Genomic DNA, 27,749 nt, shown 5'->3' with positions numbered 1-27,749 from the left:
TTACAACTCTTTGTTTTGTAAAATTATATCTCGAGATTAAATATGTACTATATTGCATTTAGTTTATGAAATTTACAATATAAGCTTAGACAAATAATCATATGATAATTAGTCATAGTCACTCTCCTCCAACTAAAATAATCTCGCAACTCAATCATAGACCACATCTCATGATTATTTTGTATATCAAACTAGACATCACTTATGTCTCTAAAAATAATATTTTTTTTTTCATTTTAATTAGTACCTTAAAATTAGTTCTTTTTCATTTTTGAAACTTTTTCACTATAGTATTATACTACTTCCTCCGCTACAAGGTAGTTGAGTCATTTCTTTTTTGCACCCGTTTTGATAAATAATGATGAAAAATTAAAATGGAAGGATAGTAAAGTAAGAGAAAAAATAATGTGTAGATGACTTTTCTCTACATTATTTTCTATCTTAATCTATTCTTTTTTCACTTTTACTATTTATTATTATTTTTTTAAAAAATAAGTGAAAAAAATAACGACTCAACTATCTTGGGACATAGAAAGTATACTATTATCGGACTATTTATGAATATTATTTGTACTTTACAAATTTTATATGTATAACTTTTCCTGAATATTTGAAGTATTCAAACACAACTGTTTGGTGATAGTAATTTGATTTGACAATTGAACCTTCGGACAATATCGGTCCCCAATTTTCCCATATGTTACGTAAACTGAAATACAGCTTTTCATGAATGGATTTTAATTTAAATGTTTCTCTAAATAATTTATTTATTTATATTGATCGCAAGCTAAAAGTTTCTACTGCCATACATAATTCTTGCTTTCATTTCGTATGATTTACACTCCACGACCTTGACTTCACAACAGATTATAAATTGGTTTGAGTTTTTGGAATTTTGAGATAGTAATAGTCGAAATTAATTTGAACCTCTCCTTATATATATGGAGTATAAACCATTCATTTACATACCCACAATTGTTATACCAAATAGAACTAGTACATGAAACCATCCATGGAGATTTACTTGTTTTATGTTGGTGTTTTAATGTTGATATCAAACTACTTTTCCCTCATCTCTTCCACACCACTCTTCAATCTCACCACCGATGAATACGCTCTCACAGTCTTAAAAAACTCCATTGTTTCCGACCCTAATGCAATCTTGCACAAAAATTGGTCAATTCACACTCCCATTTGTGGATGGATTGGTGTCTCTTGTGGCACCAAACACCAAAGGGTTACCGCTCTAAACCTCTCCACCTTTGAGCTCCATGGTACGATCCCTCCACATCTTGGAAACTTATCGTTTCTTCAAGTTTTAGACATCAGCTTCAACAGTTTCACAGGCGTCTTACCGCCTCAACTGTCTAAGCTGCGCCGTTTAGAACAGATAAACGTTGCAGCTAACAACTTCTCTGGAGAGATACCATCGTGGTTCGGAGCCTTATCCCAGCTACAACACATGAATTTGTCCAACAACAGCTTCTCAGGAAGAATCCCTTCTTCTTTATTTAATATTTCGAGGCTTCAACGTTTGAATATGAGCTTCAATAATCTCGATGGAAACATCCCACCAGAGATTGGTGACCTTTCTTCACTAAAAGGAGTTACTTTAGAAAGTAATCAGTTGAGTGGGTCCATACCGTATACTATCTTCAACATTTCTTCGTTGATCACAGTCAATATTGGATATAATATGCTTTCAGGAAAGCTCCCAAACAACATATGCAGTAATACTCCAAGATTAAGAGGACTCACCGTCTATTGGAACCAACTTGACGGTGAAATTCCCAGGAATATAGGCAAATGCAAAGAGCTTAGGGTCCTGCAATTGCAAGTCAATAATTTCAGCGGAGAAATCCCGAGTGAAATTGGAAGTTTGACGATGCTCAGAGCTTTGTACCTATGGAGAAACCAATTCAAAGGTATATCATCTTGCAATTAATTCTTCTTTTCGTTTACTTGATAAAATTTGATTGCCAATTCATGGATATCGATTGGTGATTAAATTTGATGATTTCAGGTAGAATACCAAAGCAAATTGGGAACCTCACTTCTCTAACAGCGCTGTACCTAGAGTCTAATCACTTGACAGGCATGTTTTCTAACTCAACTTTGATTGAACCCAGAAAAAATAATCTTGGCTTAATAAAAGGCGGTCTTGTTTTATGAATTTAATTTCTGTTAGTATGCTTTGAATATGTTGTTTGCCGCTAGCCAAGCGAGGTTTAATTGTCTTATTGTCTTAGGCCTTAATTGTCTTATTGGGCCTAGCCCGTAGTCTGTATCCCTATTTATATAGAAGTAGGGCGCATAACTCAGTAATCCGACACAACGTTGGTGACCCATATAAATCTATGTCTCTTTACGTTTTCTTGATTACACAATTACTCAATTCTGTCACAACAGTTTCCTTCTTTTATCAACATATATGGAGTATTAGTTTTCTATTTTTTTTTAATTACAATTCACTTAACCTAAACTTTTGCTTTGTGCTATTAAATGTACAATATATGACTAGAAGGCCAATTCTTTGGTGTGAGATGAGCGATCACCAAAAAATATTTATGGCAGGTGAATTGCCAGAAGAGCTTTCTAATTTGGCATCCCTACGTTTTCTCATTTCGGGCAATAATTCTTTATCCGGTGCTATCCCACATGCCATCTTCAATATATCAACCTTGCAAGCATTAAGCCTTCAAACGAACCAATTTTCGAGCACTCTTCCTTTAAACATGGGCGATTCACTTCTCAATCTCAGACGCCTCGCTTTACATGCCAACAAACTCAGCGGCCCCATTCCTGCATCTATCAATAATGCTTCTCAGCTTAGTGAATTGATATTGCAACAAAATTCATTCACCGGCCCCATTCCCAGTTTCGCTAGTTTAAGGTTCTTAACCTTGTTTGTACTCAGCGAAAATAACTTGAGCGCAACCCAGGAAATGGAATTTCTCTCTTCATTAACTAATTCTCAGTATCTCCAGGTTCTTCAAATATTAAACAATCCACTATCGGGTGGTGTTCTACCAAATTCCATTGCAAATCTATCCCAATCTCTTGAGTTTTTCTTGGCGCAAAACACAAGTATTAGAGGTGTCATTCCTTCTCAAGTAGGAAACTTGTCCAATTTGATAGAACTAAATCTATTTGGCAATCAGCTGAATGGATCAATTCCGGCTACGATTGGAAATTTGAAGAATCTTGGGAGATTAGCCCTTGTTTCTAATAAGTTGCAAGGATCTATCCCCGTAGAGCTTTGTCAGATGAGTGGTTTGGCAGAGCTGTACTTGAGCTACAACAAGCTCGAAGGTCCAATACCAGAATGTTTGGGTGTAATGCATAGTCTAAGAGTGGTTGAATTTGACTCAAACAAGTTGAATTCCGCCATACCTCCCAATTTCTGGAATCTTGAAGATCTCGGGGGATTAAACTTGTCCTCAAACTATTTGAGTGGTCAGATCTCATCTCAGATTGGAAACTTGAAGGTAATCAACGAAATGGATTTCTCCTTTAATCTATTTTCCGGTGATATTCCCAGCTCCATCGACCATTGCCAATCATTAGAAAATCTCATTTTGTCAAACAATAAATTTGGAGGATCCATCCCTCAATCGCTGGGAAATATGAAAGGTCTGACAAAACTAGATTTATCTAATAACAGTTTTACTGGATCGATTCCCAAATCATTACAAGATCTCAAATTCTTGGAGTATTTCAATGTATCTTACAACAGATTGGAAGGGGAAATTCCAAATGGGGGCCATTTTTCTAACTTTACCGCTTTATCATTTGTGCACAACTCAGCACTTTGCGGTGAAGCGAGATTAGAAGTGCCACCTTGTGCACAAGTTGAGGGAGGAGCAAAATCAAAGAGTGTTGATCGATTAATGAAGTACATTTTGCCTCCTCTCTTTTCAGCTATGGTTGTAGTGATCATTGTAGTTATTCTCATAAGACGACATAAGCTTGTACAAGGGAGAATTCCGGATAATACTTTGCTAGGTAATTCTTGGAGAATAATCTCATACATTGAACTATTGCGAGCAACAGATTCATTTAGTGAGACAAATCTACTTGGGAGAGGAAGCTTTGGATCGGTTTTCAAAGGGATATTTGATGATGGATTGAATTTTGCAGTGAAAGTGTTCAATATAGAGTTGGAAGGAGGTAACAAGAGCTTCGAAACTGAAAGTAGAATACTGAGCACAATTCGACATAGGAACTTAGTTCGAGTCATTGGCTGTTGTACCAATATGGAATTCAAGGCTTTGATTCTTCCGTTCATGTCGAATGGAAGCTTGGAGAAATGGTTATACTCAGATAACTATTGTGTAGATATTCTACAATTGTTGAATATCTCGATTGATGTTGCTTTAGCTTTGGAGTACCTTCATCACGGTAATACCTTCCCCATTGTGCACTGTGATATAAAGCCGAGCAATGTGTTGCTCGATGAAGATATGACAGCTCGTATTGCTGATTTTGGTATTGCAAAGCTCTTTGATGCAGGGGAGGTCATCATCCACACTAAAACGCTAGCTACTATCGGTTATGCAGCACCAGGTGATGTTATAAACAAATAATTTTCTTTACTCTGTATGTTTGTATATATACATGTATTATCATATGAATTCATGTTTTTGATAATTATATACTTGTGATGCAATTAGAGTACGGATCACAAGGAAAAGTATCAACGAGTGCTGATGTATATAGTTTTGGGATAATGTTGTTGGAGATGTTCACGAGAAAGAAGCCGACAAATGATATGTTTGGAGGCGAAATGAGCTTGAAGGAGTGGGTCAGTGAAGCACTAGAAGCAACTGAAATCTATCAAATAGCAGCCCATGCTTTGCTATCAGAAGAAGATCGACAGTTTGATATGAAAGTGAATTGGATGAAATCTGTGTTTGAATTGGCAATGAAATGTTTAGTCATTTTGCCCGATGAAAGAATCGACATGGTTGAAGCAGCAGCCGCACTAAAGAAGATCAAAGCAAAAGTTGAAACAGCGTCGCGCAAGTAATTTTCACGACTAATGGTCAAATATAAATAGTTTCTTTTTATGTTTTTTGTTGTTTAAATGAATCGAGCATGTTAGAACTCTTTATAGGTTCTTCTTCTTTTACTTTTTCCAATGTTGAATTGTGGGAAAAGGACATAATTTTATCTATTATTTATACTCCCTAGTCCCTCCGTCGCACCTATTGTCCCATCCAAAGTGACTCGTTTATATAAGCATGCTGAAAAACTGAACAAGCATTTCATCGAACAAGTTATGTGTAGTGAACTTCATATTATGGTTTCTCAGGCAGCCCCAATAATTCAAACAGCGCCAGAAAACGAATGAATTTCGAGCATTAATTTTAGGGAAACAACTAACCTGAAGCGCAACTGGAGACGGGCGAGTCGGAGTCGGCGGTGAAGTGAATTGCGAGCTTCCTTTTTACTACTTCCTCTGTTCCTTTAATATTGTCACATTAAAAATAGTAAAAATTGAAAATATTTGTATTGGTTAATCCGAACTTGACCCGACCGGGTTTGGGTAATGGGCTATAAATAAATTTGGAGGCCCATTTTTGAAGTGTTGGACTTGCAAATTTTCAGAGGCCCAAAACCTTGAGAACTAACCTACTGCACATTCCTATCGTATTTTAACCACTTCCTATAATTTTATTTTTATTTTTGTTAAATTATAATCTTAATAGAAAACATGAGTTCATATATAAATATTGTTAAAATAAATGAAAGTACCGCTGATATGAAAAAATGACCACATATTTCAAATAATTGACATTTCTTTTATGGGACATCCACATATTTGATCTCAGTTCCACACAAGATTCCACATTCCTTGAGTGGCAGTGGGATAAGTAGAGAGGAATTTGAAATGATCTCATTTTGTTGTTTTTGGATGTTTATAAAAATAGTTCCATTTCTATAAATAGAAAGTTTCTCTCTTATACTTTAATAATTTTTTCTTCATATCTCTGATTTTACCTAATTTTTCGTCTTATTTTTTACCGTCTAATTTTTTTTAAACTCGTACCGTTCACAAATAGGACTATTTTTTGTGGACAGAGAAAATAGTATTGATATGAAAAGTGAAATCATACTTATTTAATTGTCGGATGAGATTGGGTATCTACTATGGTGGTGTTCGGTTTTCTAAGATAAAATAATACCAAGATACAATCTTGGATTTTGTGAGATTATTTTAGTTATATGGGTTAGAAATGACTAATTATCCTATGATTATTCATTTATGATTGAATTGTGGTGTTGAATCTCATGACCAAATATACTACAAATTTAATCCCGGATACAATCTTGCAAACCGATCACCCCCTATTTGTATCACATTTATCGCATGCACAAGCACTTAATTAATTATTTTAATAATATTTATTATGACAATGCATTATAAATTAATACTAACATTTATAAAAAAAAAAGTTATAGTATATCCTACTTAAAAATTTATGAACTCTCATAATCATTTTTTGTAAATAAAGTCATAAAAGATAATATATATACTAAAATAACAATCTTGATAATAAGGAGTACAAAGTTGAACTAATTAAAATACTCTCTCCGTTATAAGGTAGTTGAGTCGTATTTCTTTTTGAGTTTTACTAAGATAGTTGAGTCATTTCTAATTTTAACATTTCATGTGATCGTGTTGACATTACAAATATCATTGTTAACATATTGTACAATATCTACTAAGTTTACAATGTCAACATGAGAATTAGTAACAGATCACACCCCTTCAGTCTAATTTCCATAAAAACTGTTAGATACTTGTCACTTTAAATAAAAAAAAAACATCATTTTACAGGCTTCTAAAATACAAACAAAATTTTGATATTGGGCCTTCAAAGATTTATAAGCCCAAAAACATTCCCAAATTGGGCCTTCAAAATATTCCACTCCCAATACATTCTATCGTCGCTGCCGGCCTCAGCTCGTCTGCCAGCGCCACTATTCGCGCATCAGGTTAGTTGTTTTCCCTAAATTAACGCTCGAATTTTGTGTAATGTATTGATCGAATTTATTTCGTTTTCAGGTGTTGTTTTGGTTATATGAACTTTACTGCACACAATCTGTTTGATGAAATGCTTATTCAGTTTTTCAGCAGAGTTAAAAAATTATGGTCGTCTACCGATTATTTTATCTGAGTCGGTTTAAATATTGTTATGAAAAAGTGAATCTTTCATGTTACCATTGATTGTTATTTAATAGATTTATGAGATGATCTCAATCATAATTTTTAAATTTAGAAGGAAACGATTGATATCGACCATTAATTGTAAAAACGGATAAGAGTTTGAAACTAAAGTACATATTGTGTGACAAACTATTTTCTCAAGTGATGGTAATTGCATGTTGTTGACTCCTTGTCACTCTTGTTTCAACTTTTTCTTTGATCTTCTATAGTGTGGATGCCGCCTCAATCATGTTGATTCTTTCGTCGGGCGAAATGGCTAAACATTTCATTGCTAATTCAAACACTGATGTCATCCAATTCATCTTCATATCGAAATGTCGATCTCGTTCTGGTAGCATAGCAGGGGCTAATACTTGACTAATTTCATTGGCTTGTAATGATTCAGTCACCCACTCCTTCAAGCTCATTTCCCCACCAAACATATCATCTGTCGGCTTCTTTCTTGTAAACATCTCCAACAGCATTATCCCAAAACTGTATACATCAGCACCCGTGGACACTTTCCCTTCCGATCCGTACTCTAATAACAAGTTTACAATTATAAAAAACCTTATTCATACATAGTAAAGAAAATTATTTTCTTATATGATCTTTTATAAACCTCACCTGGTGCTGCATAGCCGATTGTAGCAAGTGTTTTAGTGTGGACCATGGCCTCCCCCTCCTCAAAGAGCTTTGCAATACCAAAATCAGCAACACGAGCAGTCATATCTTCATCGAGCAACACGTTGCTTGGCTTTATATCGCAATGCACAATGGGGAAAGTATTGCCGTGATGAAGGTACTCCAGAGCTAAAGCAACATCAATTGAGATGTTCAACAATTGTAGAATATCTCCACAATAACCATTCGAGTATAACCATTTCTCCACACTTCCATTTGGCATGATTTCAAGAATCAAGGCTTTGAATTCCATGTTGGTACAACAACCGATTATCCGAACTAAGTTCCTGTGTCGAATGGTGCTTAGTATTCTACTTTCCGTTTCGAAACTCTTGTTACCTCCTTCCAACTCTATATTGAACACTTTTACTGCAAAATACAGTCCATCATCAAATACCCCTCTAAACACTGAACCAAAGCTTCCTCGCCCAAGTAGATTCGTCTCGCTAAAGGAATTTGTTGCTCGTGATAGTTCTATGTATGAGATTATTCTCCAAGGATTACCTAAGGAAGTTGGAACTTGAGTTCCCACTCTTACATGCTTCCATCGTCTTATGAGAATAACTACAATGATCACTATAGCCATGGCTGAAAAGAGAGGAGGCAAAATATACTTCATTAATCGAGCAACACTCTTCAATTTTGATCCTTCATCATCTTTTGAGCAAGGCGGCACTTCAAATCTTGCTGGACCGCAAAGAGCTGAGTTGTGCACAAATGATAGAGAAGTGAAGTTTGAAAAACAGCTCCCATTTGGAATTTCCCCTTCCAATTTGTTGTAAGACACATTGAAATACTCCAAGAATTTGAGATCTTGTAAAGATTTGGGAATCATTCCAGTAAAACTGTTTTTAGATAAATCCAGTGTTGTTAAGCCTTTCATATTTGCCAGTGATTGAGGAATGAATCCTCCAAAGTTATTGTTCGACAAAGATATGGATTCTAATGATTCGCAATGGTCGATGGAGATGGGAATATCACCGGAAAATAGATTAAAGGATAAATCTATTCCGTTGATTATCTTCAAGTCTCCAACTTGAGGTGTAATCTGACCGCTCAAATAGTTCGAGGACAAGTTTACAAAGACGAGGTCTTTGAGATTCCAGAAATCGGAAGGTAAGGTGGAATTCAACTTGTTAGTTCAATCATTTTCAGCAACTGCATTCCACCCAAACATTCCGGTATTGGACCTTCGAGCTCATTGTTGCTCATGTACAGCTCTGCCAAAGAACTCATCTCACAAAACTCGAGCGGGATAGATCCTTGCAACTGATTTTCATAAAGGGATAATCTCCCAAGTTACTTCAAATTTCCTACCGTTACCGGAATTGATCCACTCAAGTGATTATTATGTAGTTGGATATCACTCAAATTTGCCAAGTTTCCTATTTCAGAGGGAATGACCCCTCTGATACTCGAGTTGTGCGCCAGGAAAATCTCAAGCGATTGGGATAGATTCCCTATGGAATTTGGTAGAGCACAGCCCTGTAGCAGATTTCCCGATATTTCAACGACCTCTAGGTGCTCGGAATTAGTTAACGAAGAGAGAAATTCCATTTCCGGGGTTGCGCTCAAGCTATTCTGGCTGAGTAAAAACCTGGTCAAGAGCCTTAAACTAGGGAAACTGGGAATGAAGCCAGTAAATAAATTATCTAGCAAGAATAGTTCTTCAAGTTGAGAAGCGTTGTTGATAGAGGCAGGAATTGGGCCACTGAGGTTGTTAGTATGTAAATGGAGGTATTGGAGATTGGGAAGTGAAAGCCCAATATTTGAAGGAAGAGTACTTGAAAAGTTGTTCCATGAAAGGTCTAATAGTTGCAAGGTTGTTATGTTGAAGATACCAAGTGGGATAGAGCCAGATAAGTTATTACCTGACATAAGGATACCACTCAGGTATGCCAAATTAGAAATCTCTTCTCGTAATTCACCTGTCGATTTGACATGTGACTTAAATTTCTTACTTGAACTAAATATTCTAAAATTAATTAGACCAGTCACGACTCATTTTCCACTGTCAAAATTTTCTTTCTATGTCTCTCTTATTTTATCAATTTTGCATTAGGACTCGTGCCGTGCCGTTTCAAAGGTTACTAATTTTAGGGGACGAATGGAGATATATATCTATATATATAGAAAGAAAAAGTGATTGAGTATTATTAGTGAAGAATGAAGCAACCTTATAAAAGAGAAAAAACTTATCAAAATGAGAATGAACTTTTTTTGTAACATGGACCATAATGGAAAAAGAACATTATTCTTATGGGACGGCAAGAGTAATATTTTTAGAGTTATATATTTATATTCAATAATAACAAGTACTACTCCTTGTTATATAAAAATCATGTGCGTGATATTATATAAAATATATAAATACATATAGTCATCATTTTTTTATGGTTCCGTCAAAAAACTAACTCCCATGCCTACTGTGCAATTAGTGTTAACCGTTAATTTTTTGACGGAATCGTAAAAAAATAAACTACTTCGTTGACATTTTTATTTGTAAAAGACCTGTTTTTCAAAAAAGTGATGTATAGAATCAAACTTGACCTTTACTCTAAATTTAAATTAATAAAATATTAATGAATTTAGGCTAACTATGCTTTCAAAGGATCTCTAGTAAAATGAGAAAGGAAAAGTTGAGAATGATCTAAAATATGATATTTTTTTGAGTTCAAGGATTTAAAAGATGCAAGCTCTATTTTACAGGGATTAAATTTCAATTAGAAAACATGCCTGTCAAGTCATTATACTCAAAGTTTAGCACTTCCAGCAAGGTAAGGTTCCCAACTTGTTTTGGAATGCTACCTGAAATGGCAATATAATTATACTCCCTCCGTCCACAATTAAGTGTCCAATTTCTAAATGGCGCGAATTTTAAGAAATGTTAAGAAAAGTGGGTGGAAGAAAGTTAGTGGAATAGAGGTTCCACTTGTATATATTAGTTTTGAATGATATATGAGTAGAATGCTTTAGTGGAATGTGAGATCTCTTAACCTTGGAGTATTACTGCATATGTTGTTTGGGAGCTTTCCTGATAGCATGTTTCTTCTGAAATTGACTATCATCAACGAAGAAATGTTGAAGATAGTATATGGTATGGATCCCTCCAACTCATTGCTTCGTAAACTAACACTTTCCAGTGAAGAAAGCCCGCCTATCTCCTCTGGGATGTTTCCATCGAGAATATTAAAGCTCAAATTCAGATTCTGAAGCCTCGAAATATTGAATACAGAAGAAGGGATTTTTCCTGAGAATCCGTTGTCTGACAAATCCATGTGTCGGAGCTGGGACAAGGCTCCGAATGGTATCTCTCCTGAGAAATTGTTAGCTGCGACGTTTATATCTTCTAAACATCGCAACTTAGACAGCTCAGATGGCAAGATGCCCGTGAAACTGTTGGAGCTGATGTCTAAAACTCGAAGAAATGATAAGTTTCCGAGATGTGGAGGGATGGTGCCTCGAAGCTCGAAGCTAGAAAGGTCTAGGACAGTAACTCTTTGGTGTATGATGCCACAAGAGACACCAATCCATCCACAAATGGGAGTGTGAATTGACCAATTTTTATACAAGATTGCATTAGGATCGGAAACAATGGAGTTTTTTAAGACAGTGAGAGCGTATTGATCGGTGGTGAGATTGAAGAGTGGTGTGGAGAAGGTGAGGGAAAAGTAGTTTGATATCAGCACCAAAACACTAAAATAAAACATGCAAATATCCATGGATGGTTTCATGTGATGATAGTTTTTTTTTAACAATTGGGGGTATATAGAAACTGTTGAAAAGTAAAATGCGAAAAATAAAAGATTATTGCAAAAAGTGAAAGACAGGGGAACTATAAGACTACATTGTGAGACTACATTGTGATTGACTTGAACTATTTTTCTGTTCAATATGGTTAGATCATTTGATTCCAAACTTGATAAGGACTTGAGTGCTTTTATAATTATATAGACATCAGTTTAGAGGATTGGAGATAAATTATAAATCTACACCCTACTTTTGAATTTATGAACTCTAATAATCAATTTTGATTCCAAACTTGTAACTTTCAAATTTGATAATTTAAAGCATACACATGTGCCGTGTGATGACCGCAGCCTGGAGTTTAAATAAACTCAAGAATTATGGCCTCTAATAAATACATTAATTTATTATTGTCAACGCGTCTTGTAGCTTAGACAATACAAAAAGGAAAATTGTGTATATACATACTAGAATTCCTAAATGTAAAGTGACCTCAATTTATTAAACATTACAATTTGCAGCAGCCCCCTCTCAAGTTTGTGGTCTAATATCACTAATATTAGTAAATATTACCATTACACCTAAAGCTTGTCCCACCAGTTTCTGTGTCAAATATGTGAGTGAGAATAAAAATAGAGAAGAGTAATAAAAAAGAATCATAGTAAGGATATATAATTTTTATTTAATTTCTTAAGTACTCCATTTCTTAAAATAAGCACATATACTAAAATTATTATCACTAATAAAGCAATGTTTTTAATCACAAGAAGATTCAATTACATGCGATCAAAATTTTCATATCAACTGTACTTTTTTTCATTATAACAATATTTACAAGGTACACTTCGCACTAACGAAGAAAAATTAAAATAAAATTATTCACAGTGGTTAAAATACAAGGAGTTTGCAATGGGCTTGTTATTCAAATTGTGGGCCTTTTAAGATTAGTAAATCCAAAACAACACCAAACTGGGCCTCTAAATATTCAACTAGCACATTACCCAATCTGGTCGGGTCGGGTCGGGTCGAGGTCAGTCAATAACCGACATATAATTTCGATTAAATATATTTTTTTTTTTAAAAAGGAGCTATTAATTTGCTCCGCTGCCGTCACGGGCCTCAGCTCCTCATTCACCGCCGCCATTGATCGCGCTTAAGGTTAGTTCCAATTTAATTCATTTTCAGGTGTTTTTTTGCTTAGATTTGTGAGAATGCGGTTGCTTTATTCATTGCAATACAAATTTAACCTATAAAAATGCACGTATTGACTGCAGATTGTTTGTGTGTTGTAGTTTTATAGAATAAGAAGTTATAGACTGATCGCCCATAACCTGCTTGTCAAAATGACCCGGATTTCTTGAATAAAATTTTAACTAATTTGAGAATGCTAAACATAATCAAACTAGGAAACATAAACTAAACATTCTAATAGATTACTAAAGAAAAATTTGAAGGAAATAAGGAAATTGTTTGACATCACTTTCAGTCTCTTAATGTGAACACTCCCGCTCAATTCGAGCAAACAGAGAGTACAAATTCCCAACTTATTCCGGAGATTCGAGAAGAATTGATAGCTTAATTTTTTCATAAATTATATGCCATCTGATCCACCGAAGCTACATGTCTCAATTCAATTTCTTTCACCACCACCTTGTCCCGAACGAAGTGAATGTCGAACTCAATATACTTCGTTCTCTCGTAAAACTCTTGGTTGGAAGCAAAGGCTATCGTACTAAGGTCATCCACCCAGATCTCCAGAGCAATAGAAGGCTTCTTTTTTAGTTCAGAGAGGAATGAAGTGATCTAAGCAGTTTCGGAGAGATGCTGGATTGATTCTTAGAACACCAAGGAATCATAATCTTTCCATAATAAGTTAAGTAATCAAGAGCATTCGAGAGAAGCTAGAGTTCGGGAGAAAGGAAAGATTTTGTATTGAGTGATCATAATCTTTTGCAAGATACATCCCTTTGTATAGACTCCCGATTTGGTTCAAAGACTACGACATGGGAAAAGAACCAAACAAAGAAAAACCCATGAAGGAGCTTATTACACGCTCGACTCATGTACAAATAACAACTAAAAAAAGAAATGACTACCATCAACCATTAGTAACAGAATCCTCATCTCAAGTAATGGTAATTGTATGTTATTGGCTCCTTCTCGTCACTCTTGTTTCAACTTTTGCTTTGATCTTCTTTAGAGTGGCTGCCGCTTCAATCATGTTGATTCTTTCGTCGGGTGAAATGGCCAAACATTTCATTGCTAATTCAAACACTGATGTCATCCAGCTCATCTTCATATCGAAATTTCGATCTTGTTCTGGAAGCAAAACAGGGGCTAATACTTGATTGATGTCATTGGCTTGTAATGCTTCACTCACCCACTCTTTAAAGCTCATTTCCCCATCAAACATATCATCTGTCGGCTTCTTTCTTGTAAACATCTCCAACAGCATTATCCCAAAACTATATACATCAGCACTTGTGGATACTTTTCCTTCTGATCCGTACTCTAATAACATCACAAGTTTATGATTATCAAAATAACCCAATTCACAAGAGATTACATACATACATACATTCAAACGTACAAAGTAAAGTAAATTAATTCTTTTATGTAATTCGAAAACATCACCTGGTGCTGCATAGCCGATTGTAGCTAGTGTTTTAGTGTGGATCACGGCCTCTCCTTCATCAAAGAGCTTTGCAATACCAAAATCAGCAACACGAGCATTCATATCTTCATCGAGCAACACATTGCTTGGCTTTATATCGCAATGCACAATGAGGGAAGTATTACCGTGATGAAGGTACTCTAGAGCTAACGCAACATCAATTGAGATATTCAACAACTGTTGACAATCTACGCAATAGTTATCAGAGTATAACCATTTCTCCAAGCTTCCATTTAGCATAATTTCAAGAATCAAGGCTTTGAATTCCATGTTTGTACAGCAACCGATAACTCGAACTAAATTCCTGTGTCGAATTGTGCTTAGTATTCTACTTTCAGATTCGAAGCTCTTGTTACCTCCTTCCAACTCTGTATTGAACACTTTCACTGCAAAATTCAGCCCATCATCCAATACCCCTCTAAACACCGAACCAAAGCTTCCTCTCCCAAGTAGATTCGTTTCACTAAAGGAATCTGTCGCTCGCGATAGTTGGATGTATGATATTATTCTCCAAGGATTGCCTAACCAAGTAGAAATTGGAATTCTCACTTTTATAACCCTCCTTCGTCTCATGAGAATAACTACAATTATCACAACAACCATAGCTAAAATGAGAGGAGGCAAAATGTACTTCATTAGTGGAGCTACATTCTTTGAGTTTGATCCTTGATCAACTTTTGGACAAGGTGGTACTTCAAATCTTGCTGGACCGCAAAGAGCTGAGTTTTTCACAAATGACAGAGCAGTAAAGTTGGAAAAACAGCTCCCATTTGGAATTTCCCCTTCCAATCTGTTGTAAGACACATTGAAATACTCCAAGAATTTGAGATCTTGTAAAGATTTAGGTATCACTCCAGTAAAACTGTTATTGGATAAATCCAATGCTGTCAAGCCTTTCATATTTCCCAGCGATTGAGGCATAGATCCTCCAAAGTTATTGTTCGACAAATTTACGTATTCCACTGATTGGCAACCATCGATTGAGTTGGGAATATCGCCGGAAAATAGATTAGAGGAGAAATCTATTTGGTTGATTACCTTCAAATTTCGAATTTGAGGTGAGATCTGACCGCTCAAATAGTTTGAGGACAAGTTAAGAAAGACGAGGTCTTTGAGATTCCAGAAATTGGAAGGGATGGTGGAATTCAACTTGTTTGAGGCAAGTTTAATCACTCTAAGTGATTGCATTACACCCAAACATTTTGGTATTGGACCTTCGAGCATGTTGTTGATCAGGTTTAACTCGGCCAAACTACTCATCTGACAAAGATCGAGGGGGATAGACCCTTGCAACTGATTATGAGCAAGGGATAATCCCCCAAGTTTCTTCAAATTTCCTATTGTTGTAGGAATTGACCCGCTCAACTGATTGCCATTTATATGTAAAAATATCAAATTGGTTAAATTTCCTATTTGAGAAGGAATGGCACCTCTGATATTTAAATCTTGCGCCGAGAAAATCTCGAGAGATTGAGATAGATTCCCAATGGAAGTAGGTAGAACACAACCCAGTAGTGTGTTATTTGATATGTCAATATCCTCTAGATACTTGGAATTAGTTAATGAAGAGAGAAATTCCATATCTTGGGTTGCTCTCAAGTTGTTGATGTTGATGAAAAACTTGGTTAAGAGCCTTAAACCAGGAAAACTGGGAATTAAGCCAGTGAATGAATTCACTTGCAAGATTATTTCTTCAAGCTGAGAAGCGTTGTTGATAGAGGTAGGAATGGGGCCGCTGAATTTATTTCTATGTAAACCGAGGTATGTGAGATTGGGAAGTAACAGCCCCATATTTGAAGGAAGAGTACTAGAAAACTTGTTCCAAGAAAGGTCTACAACTTGCAAGGTTGATATATTGAAGATGACATGTGGGATAGCTCCGGATAAAGAATTATTTCCCAAAATAAGGAAACGCAGGGATGCCAAATTAGAAAGCTCTTCTGGCAATTCACCTGCCATAAACATTTTTTGGTGATCGCTCATCTCACTCCAAAGAATTGGCCTTCTAGTCATATATTGTACATTTAATAGCTTTAAGCAAAAGTTTAGGCTAAGTGAATTGTAACTAAAAAAACAGAAAATTAATACTCCATTTTATTAAGCCAATATTATTTTTTCTGGGTTCAATCAAAGTTGAGTTAGAAAACATGCCTGTCAAGTGATTAGACTCAAGGTACAACGCTGTTAGAGAAGTGAGGTTCCCAACTTGCTTTGGTATTCTACCTGAAATCATCAAATCTAATTACCAATCGATATCCATGAATTGGCAATCAAATTTTATCAAGTAAACTAAAAGAAGAATTTATTGCAAGATGATATACCTTTGAATTGATTTCTCCATAGGTACAAACCCGTGAGCATCGTCAAACTTCCAATTTCACTCGGGATTTCTCCGCTGAATTTATTGACTTGCAATTGCAGGAGCTCAAGCTCTTTGCATTTGCCTATGTTTCTTGGAATTTCCCCATCAAGTTGGTTCCTAAGGACAGTGAATTCTCTTAACCTTGAAACATTACTGCATATGTTGTTTGGGAGCTTTCCTGATAGCACATTATATCCAAAATTGACTGACATCAACGAAGAAATGTTGAAGACAGCATATGGTATGGATCCCTCCAACTCATTGCTTCGTAAACTAACACTTTCCAGGAGAGAAAGCCCACCAATCTCCTCTGGGATGTTTCCATCCAGAATATTGAAGCTCAAATTCAGATTCTGAAGCCTCGAAATATTGAATAAAGAAGAAGGGATTCTGCCTGAGAATCCGTTGTCCGACAAGTCCATGTGTCGGAGTTGGGATAAGGCTCCGAACCACGATGGTATCTCTCCGGTGATGTTGTTAGCTGCGACGTTTATCTCTTCTAAACAGCGCAACTTAGACAGCTCAGGTGGCAAGACTCCCGTGAAACTGTTGGAGCTCATGTCTAACACCCGAAGAAACGACAAGTTTCCGAGATGTGGAGGGATGGTGCCTTGGAGCTCGAAACTCGAGAGGTATAGGGCAGTAACCCTATGGTGTTTGGTGGCACAAGAGACACCAATCCATCCACAGATGGGAGTGTGAATTGACCAATTTTTATGCAAGATAGCATTAGGATCGGAAACAATGGAGTTTTTTAAGACAGTGAGAGCGTATTGATCAGTGGTGAGATTAAAGAGTGATGTGGAAGAGGTGTGGGAAAAGTGGTTTGTTATCAACACCAAAACACCAAAATAGAACACAAAAATCCCCATGGATGGTTTCTTATGCTAGTTCAATTTGGTGTAACAATTGTGGGTATGTAAATGAATGGTTTATACTCCATATATATAAGGAGAGGTTCAAATTAATTTCGACTATTACTATCTCAAAATTTCAATTTAGTTTTTTATCATAAACTTTAAATGTGGTGAAAAATATAACTAACTTTTAATTTGTACAAGTATATTTCCCACAAATTCAATTTAGTCCAAATTTTTTCCTACATGACGCATCCAGGCGTATAAGTCATCTGACCGAGACGATTCCCTTGAGCGACGCAGTTTGTAGGATAAACTTATAATGTTTTAAAAAAATACATAAACTTTAATTTGGCGGAAAATTTAATCCTAATAAATTTACTACTCCCTCCGTTTCTTATTAATAGAGGTATTTCTTTTCGGCATGGAGTTTAAGAATAGTATATTAAATGGATGGTGGAAAAAGTAAGAGGGTATAAAGTAAGAGGGTATAAAGAAAGAGAGATGAAGAGAGAATAAAGTAAAATGGAGAATTACTTTTTATCAAAAATAGAAATGACTCAATTAACTTGGAACTTTCTAAAACAGAAAAATGACTCTATTAACATGGAACGTAGGTAGTACAAGTTAAAGATTAGTGTATTTTCTTACCATAGTTAAAATTTGTGGTAAAACCCGAATTTCCCAAAAGATGGTGTATTTTTTTGCTGTTAGCCGTAATAAGTATTAATACGCACATTAATTCAGGCGTTGTTCAATTCGATAGATTAGATAAGATAGACTATTATGACTATTGTTTGGTTTGGTAGATAAGCTCGATAGTTAATCTCTGGATAATGTTTCCTAGGAATTAGTCATAGATTTTTATAATAACCAACTCTATATATTGTCAAGAAAAAAATTCAGAGAATAAATAGCCTACCGGATGCAAGGTCATTCTGAAATACAATAGGAGATGTTGCAGAAAGTTGCAACAATAAATCCAAATTGAATAAATAGAGGACTTGGTGAAATAATGTAGCTGCCAATCAATCATATTTTTTTAGTTTTATGCAACTTAGCATAGTACTCCCTCCATTCCATAAAAGTTGAGACAAAAATTTTGGACATGGAGGTTAAGAATTTATATTAAATAAATAGGAGAGATGAAAAAAGTAGAAATATAAGAGAGAGTAAAATAAATGATGGAATAAAAAAAGATTGATTAGATGCTTTGTCTTTTGTTAAAAAAGGAAATGATTCAACTTTGTTGGAACGAACTAAAAATGAATACGACTCAATATTTTTGGAACGGATGGGGTACTAATTAAAATTTTTGTTTTGTATTGAATTTTCCACAAACAAAGAGAATTCAGCGTCGAATCGGTCGTCGTGACTCTTAAATTTCTCACATGCATGACTACAAGTCTACTTCAAGTCAACACACAGTGGATATTATTTTTATGTAAGAATTCTTTTGTCTCTTAATTATCTCAAAACTAACTATGCGTTCGGAAGTTAAACTTTAGAGAATTATGCATCACTAAAATTTAAAATCGAAAAGCCGAAACCATACTTCTTTAGTTACAGGATGATATTCAGTATCCACTGCAGTCTATTGGTATCTCACTAACCTTTAACTACCGCTAAACTATTAGTACTAGTAATTTACACATTGTAAAAGGGGAATTTTGGAAAAATAATACACAAAATTGTCATTATGAATTGTTTTAATAAAATGAGAAAGTGATTTTTTTTGTGTGTGATAATTAGTGGAAGCAGAAATGAATTTTTTTTAATATAATAAGAGGGTCATTATGAATTTCTTAATAAAATTGGGGAAGTGAAAAGGTTCCATTACATTTAGATAATTAGGGTAAGTGAAAAGGTTTCTGAAAATAATTCAATCTTTAATATACATGAATGTGAAAATTTTCGCATGTTTCCAAAATTATTATTAATTAAGTGTTATGATATACTCCTGTGTCCTCTAAAAATCTAATTTTATATCATTCCATGTTCTTTTTCTAAGATATTATTTTTGCATCGCACTACCACAAAGTTTTCAACGTTATAGTTTGAAGTGATGATAATGATATTTTGTCATTTGACAATTAATATGTTAAGCTGTTATTCTAAAGTAAGATTATAATAATTAGTTTAATTTAATTTCCTATAGTTCGATTATATTTTTAGACTTAAATTTTGTTATATCCATATAATTAAAATTATTGTCAATATTAAATATGTATATTTATAAGTTTGTAAAAACATAAACACATATAAGAACTTATATGTGAATCGCACAGGTGTTGCACTAGTATTTATTATAGAGTAAATGTAATGTTAAGTCCTAAATATATGGCTAAAATACGAATTCGGTAAAAAACATTCACTTTTTGAAAAACGGTTCCATAACAAATGAAATCCTTGTCGGAATGGTCCTTTTTTTACGGTTTCGTAAAAAGACTAACGGTCATGCTACTGTGCAATTAGTGTTGACCGTTAGTTTTTTGACGGAACCGTCCAAAACAAGGCCTACTTCGGTGACATTTTCATTTGTTATGGACCTGTTTTCAAATAGTGAATGATTTGGGTCAAATTCGTATTTTGGTCATATATTTAGGATCAAAATTATCTTTACTCATTATAATACTAGTTTTATTTTTCTATTTTCAAATATAAATAAAAATTAATTTCTTATAGTGTGACTTGTTATTTTACTTCATCCATGGTTTCTCCTAGTCTCCTATATTTTACAAATTTTGCACTTAGGCTCTTGTTGTCTATTACCAATGAGGCCGTGGATGGATGTGTAGTATACTTGTTAATCGAGGTGTACTTTTCGGCGCGAAGTTTAGGAATAGTATATTAAATGGATGATAAATAAAGTAAGAAAGAATAAAGTAAAAGAGATGAAGAGATAATAAAATAAAAAGAGAAAGTTACTTTTTTTGCCAAAAATTAGAAATGACACAATTATCTTGAAACTTCGTAAAATAGAAAAATGACTCATGGAACGAAGGAAGTATTTATTGGCGATAACTATAAAATTTGAAAATTATATACCACCCACTCTTGAATTTATCAACTCGGATAATCGTATTTTAACACATAAAACCCAATATTATCTTAGGGGTGGCGAAACGGGTTACCCGCGGGTACCCGCACCCGACAAGTCGGGTACTCGTACCCGATTATAGCCATATTGGTTGTCCCAATACCCGCCCCCCGACATACCGGGATTACCCAATACCCGTGTCGGGTATCCCGTATCCGACATTGCGGGTACCCGTACCCGACCCGAAATTCTGAAAAATTTGAAAATCATAATAACCGTCAATGTTCCCTACTTTACTTTATTAATATCAATGGTAAACGTTGAATAGATTGAAAATAAAAGTGAGGGAATACTCTATAACTAGTTCCGGTGAGTTTTCAATTGTATGTTTGTTGGAATATAAAAATATTTTAAAAGAACAGTTAGATTATAAACTCTGACTATTTTGCCTTAATAGAGGCATTTCATTTTCTTCACTCATTTAAGAAATATAATAATATAAATACTCTTTTCTACATTATTATCTCTCTTACTTTATTTTTTCTCCGTTCTTATTTTAATTTTTCAAAATGAGTGCGTATATGGCTATTATTATTTACCTATTTAATTTTTTTCCCTACTTTAACTATTTGAAACACCTCTATTAATTTGGAATGGATGAAGTACTAAAAGATGGAATATGGCTAATACTAATAATAATGGGTATTATCGGGGCTAACAGGTATACCCGCGCAGGTAGTGGGTCTTAAAGATGGTAATCGAGAGAGATATAGAAAGATTGGATAGACATATTGATGTAGAAAGCAAAGAGATTGTATTTCTTGATGAGAATGATATGCTCATCTCCCTAGTATTTATAGGGAGATTTGAGTCTCGTTAAATACACCAATAAATGAGTATTGGAAACACACTACAACTTGGAACTCTACACATAATAAATGTGGGCGGCCATTTATTCTTCTTCCTTTTTCCAACACTCCCCCTCAAGTTGAGCAACGGTATCGCCGATACTCAACTTGCCCAGAAATTCTTTGAAGACTTTAGGACACAATGCCTTGGTCAGTATGTCTGCAAGTTGTTCCTCAGATCGAACAAATGGAAATTCGATGATGCCGCCTTCGAGTTTTTCTTTGATAAAGTGTCGATCAACTTCGACATGTTTTGTCTTGTACAGGATTCTCTGAAATGCTGATTGCTGCTTTGTTGTCACAAAAAAGTTGACTTCTCCGTGTCGGTGGAAAGCCAATTTCTGTTAACAATCTTCTAAGCCAAAGTATCTCCATAAAACCACTTCTAATCCCTCGAAATTCGGCTTCCGCACTTGATAGGGCTACAACTTTATGTTTCTTGCTCCTCTAAGTGACCAAGTTACCCCCAACAAAGGTGAAAAACCCTCCAGTAGACTTTCTATCGACTGGATTACTTGCCCAATCGGCATCGGTGTATCCATCGATTTCCAAATCTTCTTTCTTTTCTAAGAATACCCCATAACCAGTTGTTCCTTTTAAATACCTCACAATTCTCATGACAGCATTCATATGATCTTCCTGCGGTTGATGCATGAATTGACTCACAATGCCAACTGCATATGAGATATCGGGCCGAGTATGAGAAAGATAGATTAGTTTTCCTACTAACCGTTGATACCTTTCACGATCTGCAGGTTTAGCTCCATCCACAATTTTCAACCCATGGTTAGGTATCATTGGAGTTTCAGCAGGCTTACAGTCAAGTAGGCCCGTTTCAGCTAGCATGTCAAGTACATACTTTTTCTGTCTTAGGAATATTCCGTGTTTAGATCTCAACACTTCAATTCCTAGAAAGTACTTTAAAGCTCCAAGGTCCTTCATTTCAAACTCTTTGAATAGATTCTCCTTCAAACTTTGGATTTCTTCAGCATCATCTCCTGTGATGATCATATCGTCAACATATATGATTAGACACGTCATCTTGTCATTTCTCTTCTTTAGGAATAGTGTGTGATCTGGCAAAACCTTCCAAACCACACTCTAGGTGATTGCTTCAACCCATAAAGGGTTTTTCTTAGTCTGCACACTTGCCCTTTTCCAAATTCTTCATAAAACCCTGGGGGAACTTCCATGTATACTTCTTTATTTTTCTCAAGTTCTCCATGAAGGAAGGCATTTGTAACATCAAACTGGTATAACGGTCATTCTTTACATGCAGCTACAGATAGAAGAGTTCTTACTGTATTAAGCTTGGCCACAGGGGAGAAAGTTTCTTCATAGTCTACTCCATACACTTGAGTATATCCCTTAGCAACCAATCTTGCCTTGTATCTCTCGATTGAACCATCTGCACGTCTTTTTATGGTGAAGATCCAACGACATCCAACTGGTTTCTTTCCCGGAGGTAAAGTACACTTTCTCCCATGTTTCATTTTTTATCAAGGCATCAATCTCTTTCTTCATGGCTTCCCTCCAGTGCTTATGTTTCATTGCCTCTTCGAAAGACTGTGGAATCTCTTCTTCTTCATAAATTGCAGCTTCGAATGCCCTAGCCATTTCGGTGAGGTGGACCTGAGTAAGATTTGCCACAGAGTATTTAGATTTTCGCTCCTTCCAGTCTGGTGAGTATCTTCGAGGAGGAATGCCTCTTGTACTTCTGTTAGGCAATCTGCCGTCCCTGTCTCTTGTTCAGTAGGTGGCTCATCTGTATCTGAATTGCTTTTGGTTTCCCTGTCACTGTTAGTGGTTTCAGGTAAGGTACCAATATTGGGATCATAAGTATTTACCTCAGGATTCAAGGACTGGTCAGATAGCTTGGCAGTGCTCTGAAGTGGCATGTGTTGTTCTTGGGAATCTGACTGCCCGGTGTTACTGCTAACTTCCTCTGTTGGACCGACTTCTGTGACAGGATTTGGCTCTGGTAGGCTAGGTTGGTTGTTTTCCCTTTGAATATCCTCCCCCTGAATGGTTTCTCCCCACAAAGGTAGCCAATTTAGTGCGTCACTGTTTGGGCTTCCTGTCTCACTCTCCCCCTGACCGCTAGATTGGCTATAGAAGTATTCATTCTCAACAAAGTCACAATTCATAGTAACATACATGCGATCTGTCGACGGATCATAACATATATACCCTTTTTGATTTTTCCCATAACCCAAAAAGACACATTTGACTGCACATGGTGAGAATTTATCACGGTCATGTTTGGGTATGTGAGCAAAAACTGTGCACCCAAAAATTTTGGGTTCAAGGGCGAGAGATGATGGATCGAGTTTTGGTAAGAGAAGACTTCTAAGGGGGTTTTAAAGTTTAGGATTCATGTGGGAAGACGATTGAGGAGGAAAACAGCTGTTGCGATGACTTCCGGCCAAAAGGATTTAGGGACACTAGACTCTATAAGGAGTGCACGGGTGATCTCAAGGATGTATCGATTTTTTCGCTCGGCTACCCCATTCTGTTCGGGCGTATAAGCACACGAAGTTTGGTGGACAAGGCCCTTTTCAGTGAAGAAAGATGTCATCCTAGAGTTCACGTATTCTCTCCCATTATCGGATTTAAGGATTTGAATTTTTGAGTTATACTGGGTTTGGACAAGATGATAGAACTCAGTAAATTTCTCAAAAACCTCTGATTTTGTTTCCGAAAAATAAATCCAAGACATACGTGAAAAATTATCAATAAATAACAAAAAATATCTAAAGCCTTGTCCTCCAGTAACTGGGGCAGGACCCCACACATCAGAGTGAATCAACGCAAACGGTGATTTTTCTCTAGTATTGTTTAATTTGAAAGAATGTCTGTGACTTTTTGCCAAAACACAGGTTTCACATTTCAAAACATGTGTAGAAGAAACTAACTCGGGAAAGAGTAGACGAAGATATCCTATAGATGGATGTCCTAACCGGCGATGTAAGAGCCAAATCTCTCTGTCAGTCAGTCCGTGAGTCAGCATCGCAGTACTCTGTTGGGCTATCTCATCCACGTAGTACAGTCCATGTCGCTCAGTGCCACGCCCAACTATCGTCCCTGTCTTGATATCCTGTAACATACAAAAACGGGTTTGCATTAGCAATTTGCAGTTGAGATCTCTTGTTACATGACTAACAGAAAAAAGTTTGTGGGACAATGACGGAACATAAAGGCAGTTCGAGAGGTGAAGGGTTGGTGAGATAGTGATCGTGCCCACCCCTTTCACTTGTGCTAACTCCCCACTGGCAGTTTGAACAGAAGTTTTTGTGGACTGGGAGATATCAAGGAAATCGGATGCATCGAAGGACACGGTATCGGTTGCCCCACAGTCAAAAATCCAGTGGTAGTTTAGGTCCTATGTGGGAGGATGATGAGTACGCAAGAGGCTGGAAAGAATTTATACACGGATGGATGGCTAAAATTCAAAAATATGGGATGTAATTTTTGAATTTTCGAAAGATGGAGGGATTTTTTCAGAAATTTTGACCATTTGGGGGCTTTTTTGATATTTTTTGGACAGTTGAGGTATTTTTTGATAATTTTGGATTGATTGAGGATGTATAGTGGAAGAAGGTTGGAGGTGGGGTATATTTTGGGAATGTCTGAGAGTTTGGGGACAGACCATTTTGCAAAGTGAGAGATGAGTGGGGTATTTTTTTAGAGAGGCTTGGACTTGGGGGTGCATTTGGCAATTTTTGATGAGGGTTATCCCACTCAACCGTAGCTTCTGCCCCCATCAAAACAACTTCTGCCTCAACCACAACTTCTTCAAATTCGTGATTTCCGACGGGAAGCTGGAGACCGGTTCTGACGGAGTGGGAGATCGGCTTCTTCTTGGGGCAGCCGGCCTTCCTCCACGCGGCGCCTTGTCTTCGTCGCCGACGCTGTACAGCCTCGCCGCACAGCCTCCGCCGCCGACCCTTGGCTTTCTACCTGCATAGCCTCCACCGCCGACGCTGCTTTAGCCTGCGATGGGTGTTGCTGCCGTCTGGTGCTACTGCTTCCGCCGTTGCTGTTGTCTGTGACGGGTGGCGCTGCAGACTGGTCGCCTACTACAGCAGCCACCCGTTCACCCTTGTTTTTGACAAACACGGATTTTGCATGTTTTTAAGGGCTAGATTTGACTCGTTTTAAATGTCAATCATGCAAATTATGTTCTTAAATTGCATATGTTATACATTTGGTATTTTTGATGTGTTTGTTGATAAATGATAGAAAAAGATAGAAAAAAATGTGCAAAAAGGCCAAGGTGCAGCAGCCTCTGTTCGAGCCCATTCTGCCATCAGATTTGGAGTGCAGTGATTTATGCATATCATTCTCTTCCTCTTCGAAAGAGCTTCGCGTGGATATCTCGCACGTCTTAATCAGAGTTCTGTGGAGAAAGTTATGTCTATTCTACGAACGTTGCGCAATGCAGTCAAAGCTGGCGGGAATTTAGGCGGAAATTCACGGAAGAAAATAAATTATTATATTGGGAAGCCAAATCTCTCCCATATCTTGAAGGCCACGAAAATTAACCTTTTTCCAGCCTATAAATACCTCTAAACCTAATTTTAATCTTCATCTCAGAGCCTCAAATCCTTCTCTGTCTCTACACCTTCTTCCATCTCATATTCCACACATATATTCCTCCACCTTCCATTGGAGCGGAGCTCTGCAGATCCAGGCAAGAGAAGACTGAAGATTGAAGATTCAACCTTGGGTTTTATCTATTTCTTTCATGTCTCGTACTTTATTTGTAGTTTTACTTGTCTATGAGTAGAACAACTTTTGTGGATTATTTTGGTGAAGATATTAAATTGATTTTCCTTGTTAGCTCTTGCAGTTATTTGATTTATCCTTGTGCCTTCTATATTCAATTGATTAGCTACCTCTTGAATACATGTTAGAGTTTATTAGAGTACTCGGGAGACAAAATAGTTGACTTGGAAAAAGGATAATTCGCACTTTAATTCAATAGAACTCGGGAGAGTTGAGGTTTCACGTAAGGTCATTGGTCTTAACGACCTTTTAGGAGTTAGGTCTAAGAATTAGAAGGGGACTTCAATTATTACACCTAATCTACGGATTTCTCACCTCGGGAGGGGGTTTAATCTAGTTAAGTGACCGACTTAATAACTCTAGAGACCGTAATTCAAGGAGGTCGATTGTGTTTTGGATCCTAAAATTCTACATCATTAGCCTGCTTTGTATCATATGTTTTTATGCTTTCTTTTATTTGTTTATTTATTTTATGTCTAGTTTATAAAATCAAACCAAAAACTATGTGTCTCTAAATAGTATGTGATGCTTAGTATATGGTAGTCAGTTGCAATCTTATTCCCTGTGTTCGATATCCCGGTACTGACCTTTAGCTATACTAGATCTACCCTGTATGCTTGCAGGTATTTTTAGTGCTAATAAATAGTGCACCAGTTTTCTCCGGCGTTGGTGTCTGGTGCTGCAATAGCCAGTGGCGTTAAACCATTGTATACCCATGTTTGCATTCAACGAGGTTTGAGGCAGTAATCCTTCGGTTGTTCGCCGTTGTCTTTGCTTCAACAATGCGTTTGGACCCTACGCCGAGGTTTTTTGGTTGGTAGGAATTTTGGGTTTGGTTTTTGTTGGCTTTATACAAATCAATTAGATTTGAGATTGTCTCGATCAATAGTTCGAGATTTTGTATTTGGCTTACCTCCATTGGAGGTTTTTTATTCGTTTCCTGCTCTGATACCATCTTAAAGATGGTAATCGAGAGAGATATAGAAAGATTGGATAGACATATTGATGTAGAAAGCAAAGAGATTGTATTTCTTGATGAGAATGATATGCTCATCTCCCTAGTATTTATAGGGAGATTTGAGTCTCGTTGAATACACCAATAAATGAGTATTGGAAACACACTACAACTAGGAACTCTACACATAATAAATGTGGGCGGCCATTTATTCTTCTTCCTTTTTCCAACAGTGGGTATACCTGCTACCCGCAAAATTCTAAAACACACTACCCGATCCCGCCCTATTTCCCATCATCATCGAGTAGCGGGTACCCAATACCCGGCGGGTAGCGGGTCGAGATGGGAATTACCCATTACCCGCTACCCATTTTGCCACCCCTAATTATCTATAAATGTGGCAACACATTAATTAGGTACTCCACAAAGCAATTAAAGTAAGTTCACAGTGTAAATTAATAAAGTACTGTTATATATATTGAATGTTAAAAGAAAAAATAAAAAACATTTATAAAAAGTGA

The 27,749-nt window shown here is 36.3% G+C and overlaps 3 protein-coding genes and 1 long non-coding RNA gene across 6 annotated transcripts; 1 reads left to right on the top strand and 3 right to left on the bottom strand.

The window, feature by feature from the left end:
* Positions 1-916: 916 nt before the first annotated feature.
* LOC125204916 lies at positions 917-5,475 on the bottom strand. The gene is made up of 2 exons (XR_007173668.1): positions 5,387-5,475; positions 917-1,825 (listed from the first exon to the last, which is right to left on the bottom strand). It is a non-coding gene; the product is annotated as an uncharacterized LOC125204916 (long non-coding RNA).
* On the top strand, positions 1,607-5,183 carry LOC125204915 (receptor kinase-like protein Xa21). Of its 3 annotated transcripts, none has more exons than XM_048103689.1 (4): positions 1,607-1,619; positions 1,707-1,925; positions 2,024-4,566; positions 4,674-5,183. In XM_048103689.1, exons 3-4 carry the CDS (start codon positions 2,358-2,360, stop codon positions 5,027-5,029), a joined length of 2,565 nt encoding a protein of 854 aa, XP_047959646.1. In that variant the 5' UTR covers positions 1,607-1,619; positions 1,707-1,925; positions 2,024-2,357; the 3' UTR covers positions 5,030-5,183. The 3 variants fall into 3 exon arrangements, 2 of the variants coding, with proteins under 2 accessions (XP_047959646.1, XP_047959647.1); XR_007173666.1 differs by lacking the exon at positions 1,607-1,619 and having other exon boundaries at positions 1,795-1,925; positions 2,024-4,401; positions 4,500-4,566; positions 4,674-4,736; XM_048103690.1 differs by lacking the exon at positions 1,607-1,619 and having other exon boundaries at positions 1,795-1,925; positions 2,024-4,401; positions 4,513-4,566.
* Positions 5,476-7,437: 1,962 nt separating the features above from the next.
* LOC125206711 (probable LRR receptor-like serine/threonine-protein kinase At3g47570) lies at positions 7,438-11,619 on the bottom strand. Its single transcript, XM_048105949.1, has 5 exons — positions 10,908-11,619; positions 9,221-9,768; positions 9,073-9,166; positions 7,841-8,989; positions 7,438-7,754 (listed from the first exon to the last, which is right to left on the bottom strand). Exons 1-5 carry the CDS (start codon positions 11,617-11,619, stop codon positions 7,438-7,440), a joined length of 2,820 nt encoding a protein of 939 aa, XP_047961906.1.
* A 1,972-nt stretch (positions 11,620-13,591) lies between these two features.
* Positions 13,592-17,552, bottom strand: LOC125206709 (receptor kinase-like protein Xa21). The gene is made up of 4 exons (XM_048105948.1): positions 16,640-17,552; positions 16,470-16,541; positions 14,279-16,270; positions 13,592-14,155 (listed from the first exon to the last, which is right to left on the bottom strand). The coding sequence occupies exons 1-4, from the start codon at positions 17,550-17,552 to the stop codon at positions 13,791-13,793; spliced, it is 3,342 nt and encodes a 1,113-aa protein (XP_047961905.1). The 3' UTR covers positions 13,592-13,790.
* Between the last annotated feature and the right edge of the window lie 10,197 nt (positions 17,553-27,749).

This window comes from Salvia hispanica, chromosome 2, assembly GCF_023119035.1.
Source record: "Salvia hispanica cultivar TCC Black 2014 chromosome 2, UniMelb_Shisp_WGS_1.0, whole genome shotgun sequence".
In the NCBI taxonomy this organism is placed as follows: domain Eukaryota; kingdom Viridiplantae; phylum Streptophyta; class Magnoliopsida; order Lamiales; family Lamiaceae; genus Salvia; species Salvia hispanica.
This window is presented reverse-complemented; position numbering and strand designations above follow the sequence as displayed.